Genomic DNA, 6,516 nt, shown 5'->3' on the forward strand with positions numbered 1-6,516 from the left:
TATAATTAATATGCCCTGCACTAAGCACAATGACACTCCCTGACTCTTTGATCTTTAGAGGGAAGGGCCGGGGGAGATGAGGGGTCCCTAAACCTCTGTCCTCACAGCTCACTGGTCCTGCTCTCTCTATGGTAACTGCACTAATGAGTTGTGTGAGCTATCAGTTACTTTTCTAACAGGGTCTCTTGTGTGTAAACGAAAGCCTCTTCAACTGACGCTAGAAAATGTGTGCTTTGTCTGATTGATCGATTGTTTGATTGATGAATATTTATTTGTTAGGAAACTGCTTGTGTTCCTCCCTTTGTGTATATTGATGTTCAAGTGTGCATCTGTCAGGTTTGTGCCATAAGGTTCTCAGGTTACAGTGTGTGTACATAATCAGCGTTGTGTGTGCGTGTGCGTGAGCGTGCGCATGCATGTTCATGAGACAGGTGGACTGACGCTGGAGGGAAAGCAGGGTTTGTGTTGACAGGCTGCGGAATGTGTCAGATCTCTGTTTACACACACACACACACACACACACACACACACACACTCACGCACACACACACACACACACACACACACACACACACACACACACACACACACACTCTGTAGGACTGTATTCTTGAAATGTGTGCATTTGTCGCTGTGTGGGTGGTATTGGACAGCAGTGAGATCTGAGGGGAGGTCCAGAGTGGAGGCCAGCAGTTGTGTTTTGGTTCAGTTACAGAGTGCCCCATTTGGGTGTGGCAACTCACACTACTGATGACAACAACACTCATATCAAGGACAGACACCTGTGTCTTGGCTGGGGTGTGGGTTGGTGGGGAAGGGATGGCATCAGAGGGGCAAGTTGGCCTGGTGAACAGTAATCAGTGCAGGGCTTTCTCAGTCTTGACAAGAGGTGGCAGCTGTGTGACTGTTGATGAGAAAACTCCTCCACTCAGACCCCCACCCCATTGAGGCTTTTTAGTTATTAAAACTAGAATCATGAACATTGACATGGAAGACAAAATAATACTCACCCTGTCAGAATATATGCAGTAGTATGTAGACACACTTATCTCCCCATCTCTCAATCACCCCATCTCTCAATCACAGATCAAAATGTCTGTGCTTTCAAATACCTATGAGTTCTTTCACTGGCTGCAGCCTTCATATCCTGCTGCTACCTTGGTCAGCTGGTATTCTGGGTGAGTTATGCCAAAGCGGCCTTACAGGCTAACACTATCAGACAAGCTGTCAGCCCAATTCATCTCAGTAACAACAACAAGTCTGGCCACTCTACCATATGCCTGATTAAATCCACCCTACCTCTCCTTAATTGTAGTTGTCAGTACTTTGTTGACGATCAGTAATAATCAGGTGTCACTTCCAATACTTGAGTTGTATTTACAGTGATTTTTAGTCACTGTAAATATGTCACTGTTGTGTGGTCTTTCAGTGCTGAAGTTCTTGCATCATTCAGAATTACGTACATATGTGATATATAATGCTCAATGGCATATGGCAATGGCAAATCTGTTCCATATCCTCAGATCGAAAATGAGTAGCATATGATCTCTCACACACAAACAGATGGCTCACTTCACACTTGCACCATTTCACATTAGAGTAGTTTGTTTTTCTAGTCAAGGCTTTGCTATGGTATGAAATATTACAAAATGGTAAAATAATGATCTATTGTGATGTCTCCTCCCACCACTAGCCCTCACCCCCCTTTACTCCCTCTCTCTCTGATCTCTGCAGGCAGAGACCTCTGCTCTTATCATCAGTCTGTGTGTTTGAGCATCAGCAGACCCCACCCTCTCCTCCTCCTCCTCAGTGCTTCCAACTGCAATCTCTTGTCAACAGGGACAAATATTGACTTGTCCTATAGCCCAACTTCTGCCAGCATTAGGACCCCCGCCCCCCAACTTCTGCCAGTATTAGGAACCCACCCTACCAAACCCACCCCACATACTCCCTAAACTCAGTGATTATGTCCAACAGAGCTCATTACTGTCAAATCAAAGAGGCCCTCAGAGGAGTCACTCATTGGTAATGACCCCATTATTCAGCCAACATGGGGGGGTAGGCCTGCATTTGTCTCAGTGAATGGACAGGCCAGTCCAGAATAACTGGACCTAGAGGTTCCCCTACTGGTTCTACAAGGTATTCAGAGATGCAGGATGTGGGTGACAATAATATTGTTTTTATTTCCAAGGAGTGATGAGGTAAGAGCCTCAGGACAACCCAAAGTAGACCTACTGCACTTCTTTATAAACCTCGGACCAAATTATTTGTTTATTTATATTTAAAAACATTTTTACAATCCTTTAATAATCTAAACATGACTTCAGAATATTTGGAAACGCAAACATAGTAATCTGTTATAATTGGTTGCTTGAGTATCCATTGCAGGAAAAACTAGAATGTATGTAATTAAATTGTTTATTATTACTAAATAATAGCCTGTGGTAATTAGACTGTAAAACAAGGCTTTGCCAAGATAAGTTCAAGTTTGTGCCTAGTTGAACTAAGATAATATATATAATGCCCTTTGTGTATTTTTCAAGTCAGGCAAAACCTGTAACGTTACAAGAATGCATGATCCATGTCATCAATACAATTGTGAGGCAAAAAGTGGATGGTGATTCTAATATGCATTCTAGCAGGGGGAATGTTATTTTACATAATCCAGTTAGTTTGAATACCGGCTTTAACTGAATAGAGATCGTTTGGTTCAGAGGCGTAAACCAAGCGCAAGACACAAAGCTGCAGCCCTCTGGGCATCCTTATCTCTGAAATAACAGGATGATGTTGAAACTCTATACTCTCTGCTGAAACTGAGTGAAAGTGGAAAAGAGTGGAGTGGGTGATTAAGATTATTCACAAATTTCCTAAACAACAGAACTATGACTGGCTCTTCACTAGCATGTTTTCAAGCACAACCATGATCACTCATCCATGTGAAGATATTTGACAAAACGATTCAAAGACATTAATTTCATTGAACACATTTTTAATACAGTAGTTAGTTACACATTTGTCAAAAAATAAAACATATAATAATAAATGCATAATAATAAAACATTCATGAAGCTCCCGTTCCCCTCTGGCACCCAGAGTGCCCTGTAAACTGCCCCCCCACCCACCCGCTTCACCGACAACATTTGTTAGCTGCCATCTGCCTGTCTGCCCCCTGTCTCCTCCTCAAACTATATAATTAAAAGCTGCAACACCTTTCCTCTTCTTACACTGCCCCCCCGCTTCCAACCCAGTCTCCTACCTTCACAAACAACAAGCTTAAAAAGATATGAATGCTCTGCTAACAAACTTTCCCCCCACTTTTACATTTCATTTGTAAAACAAGTGCTTCTAAAACAAAACAATACATACATCTGAAACAGCAAAGGTATGAAAATACTGTACAAATTTGTCATTTTCCCAGTGTAAACATGTCCATATGATACAGAACAAACATGTATAAATTCTTTATGACTCTCTGTCTTTTTGGATGAAATGAAGGAGCGCAATATTCAGAACTGATCCCTCATAGTGTAAAGGAAGACATCAGACAGGGAATGTCTTTCTAAAGATATATTTACCTCTTTGTAATGTGTTGAGAGCTCAGCCAGCTGGCTCCTGCTAGTGCCCAGGGTCTATGTGGGGGGCTGTGTGGACTACCCAGCCCCTAGACACCCAGAGCTTCTTCCCTAACCACTGCAGCATCATGGGTGGGTGGGAAGTGTACATGCAGTACACACAAGTAGGAAAAACATATAATATATGCAGATGTTTAGGAACAATGTCAATTCATAGTTCATTGTCTCATTTATGCATTTCAAGCATTTGAATAAAGAAACCACAAAAGGCTTTTCTTTTACCAGTGTTCATCCTGTGGTGGCAGGCAGGTCCGGCCGGCGGCACCGCTGCACCTATCCTACCCCTGTCTTTACACTTTGGTGGCCAGAGACTGTACCTCTGACTTCTGTGTCTGGGCGCTGAGCGTGGAGGACATGGAGCTCATCTGACCATGCATGGCCTTCTTCAGGTTGAGCAGGCACAGGCACTGGGAGCGGAAACGCAGGTCAAAGAAGGCGTAGAGGAAGGGGTTGAGGCAACTGTTGACGTAGGCCAGGCAGGTGGCGTACGGGTGGGCCAGCAGGAGGAAACGCAGGAATCCACAGGAGTTGGGAGCCAGGTTCAGGTAGGAGAGGGCGTCCATGCTCTTCAGCACGTGGAAGGGCGTCCAGCAGAAGGCAAACACCACCACCAGTGTGGTGATGATCTTCAGCAGCCTCCGCTTCTTCTGGTCCTCTTTGCGCAGGTTATTGAAGTGGCGAGTGACGGTGGAGCCGATGAAGCAGTAGAAGATGGTCATGGCCAGGAAGGGCAGGAGGAAGCCCAGGGCGGAGGAGGAGAGGCTGAGACCAGCGATCCACAGGGACTCGTGCTTCTGGTTCAGAGTGACCAGGCTGAAGTCCATAGCACAGGTGGTGCGGTTGCTGTTGATGTCGTCCACAGTGGTGCGGAACAGCAGGGTGGGCACAGCCAGTAGGCCTGACAGGAGCCAGATGGCCCCCAGAGAGGCCAGCATGGTGCCCCGCGAGCGCAGCCGGCTGCTGGACAGAGAGTGCACAATAGCCAAGTAGCGGTCAAAGCTCAGACAAGTGAGGCAGAAGACGCTGGCGTACATGTTGACCAGCACCACATAGCTGCTGATCTTGCAGAAGGCCACACCAAAGGGCCAGTGGTAGCCCAGCGCGGTGTACACTGCCCAGAGGGGCAGAGTGGCCACAAAGGTGAGGTCAGCCAGGGCCAGGTTGCCAATGTAGATGTCTGCTGCCCGGCGCTTGGATTTGGACCTCCAGACAGTGAATATGACCACTCCATTCCCAGACAGGCCCAGGATGAAGATGAGCATGTAGAGAACAGGGATGAGAGAGTAGGAGGGCTCCCACTCTGAGTAGTCACAAATTGTTTCATTTTCATCATAATAATCATAGTTATATCCACCATACTCCGCAGTGGGCTCCATGCTGTAAATTTAGTTTAGGACAATTGAAACTTTTTTAAATCCTTAAGAGTGCAAAAGAAAAAAAAACACCTTTCTGTGAAATCCAGAGCAGGTTAAATAAAAAGTAACTAAACTAAATGTCAACGCTGAAAACGAGAGACTGCAACAGGAATGTTGAGTCCGGTAAAGTTGGCGTTGAGACGCTGGAGGAGAGCACTGGTTGTGTGAGGGTGCGATGCAACGCTACTTGCCTTTTTAAACTCGGCCCTCCACACCCCTTGTTCCCTCCCAGGACGTATCCCCCTCCCCCATTAAAACACTTAGCCCCACACCCCCTCCTCTCACCTCTTTCGCACACACCAGGATTGCGATGACGCCCCGTCATGCTTTATTCTTTTGAAAATGTAAAGAAAAAATATACAGTTGTCTTTATGAACAAAAAAAATCTACATTTCGTTTAACAGGAACTCCATCAATTTCACAGCGTCAAATAGCCTTTCTTTATGTCATTGACTGAATACTGAAACAACCTTTAGCCATGAAGTTCTCAGATAAGGTCTCCACCAGAACATTAGCTACTGTAGAATGTCTTATTTCTCTCTGTCTTCGCTGCACCCTGTCCCAATTCGGACTTTGGTAATGTCAAGCAAAAATGTCCCTAGTTCCAAAAATATTTTAGACTTTGAGAATTATTATTACTCAACTTTAGGGAGGGGGGCATGTCTGGGCAGGCACTTTTTCTAATGCACACCATTAATGGGGCAAGTCAATGTGCCGAAAGTCAATTGCTTTGAGATTTCCTATTGATGGCTTTGTCAATCTCAAGCGTTATGCATCAGGTAGGCAATACGCTCCATACCACTGCCACGTTGGTCTAACTGGAATTAAAACGGTGTGTATACGATTTTTCATATAGCCTGAAATGTAAATATTACAACGTGCACATTTCTAGGCCAATTCCATGCCTATAGAGACTGTTGTACAGCTGGGAATGAATTAGGCAGGCTATAATGGAATATTGTAGATACATGCGGACATTAGCCGATAGTCTTAACATTTAACTTTATTTCGAGAAGAAACTGAACTCTTAGGCATTCAGATAATATTTTAATTGAAATTATCGAGGCGGACACATGCTTAAACGTGTTTAATGATTAGATTAAATGTAAACAGACTGCTCAATGGATGTGTGAATTTAATTCTCACGTCAAGGGATTCATTTCCATGATAAAAAGACCTGCAAACACATTGGATAAACAAAAACAAAAGGAAACGTCGCATTCGGCTTAAACCATTGACTGGCCAACCTTTGATCGTGAAGATCATGATGCATGGGCTTAGGTTACTTGTAAAATGCTAATACAATTTCTACCACTTATTTTAAATTGAATTATTTTGATTTAGAATGGAAAAAGTTGGTCTAAATTGTATGTGTAAGAACCTGTAGGCTGTCTTGGTATTGAGTCTAGGCCTATCTGAAGGTCCATTTCACCCATTAAAACGGGAAACTACTAAATAATACACTGAAA

General features: G+C 44.2%; 1 protein-coding gene across 1 annotated transcript; it reads right to left on the minus strand.

The window, feature by feature from the left end:
* Positions 1-3,922: 3,922 nt before the first annotated feature.
* On the minus strand, positions 3,923-5,008 carry aplnra (apelin receptor a; the record flags this gene model as incomplete). The annotated part of the gene is made up of 1 exon (XM_080530882.1): positions 3,923-5,008. One exon carries the CDS (start codon positions 5,006-5,008, stop codon positions 3,923-3,925), a length of 1,086 nt encoding a protein of 361 aa, XP_080387008.1.
* Positions 5,009-6,516: the final 1,508 nt, after the last annotated feature.

Source organism: Nansenia antarctica, assembly GCF_963989245.1.
Source record: "Nansenia antarctica genome assembly, chromosome: 5".
Lineage (NCBI taxonomy): Eukaryota > Metazoa > Chordata > Actinopteri > Argentiniformes > Microstomatidae > Nansenia > Nansenia antarctica.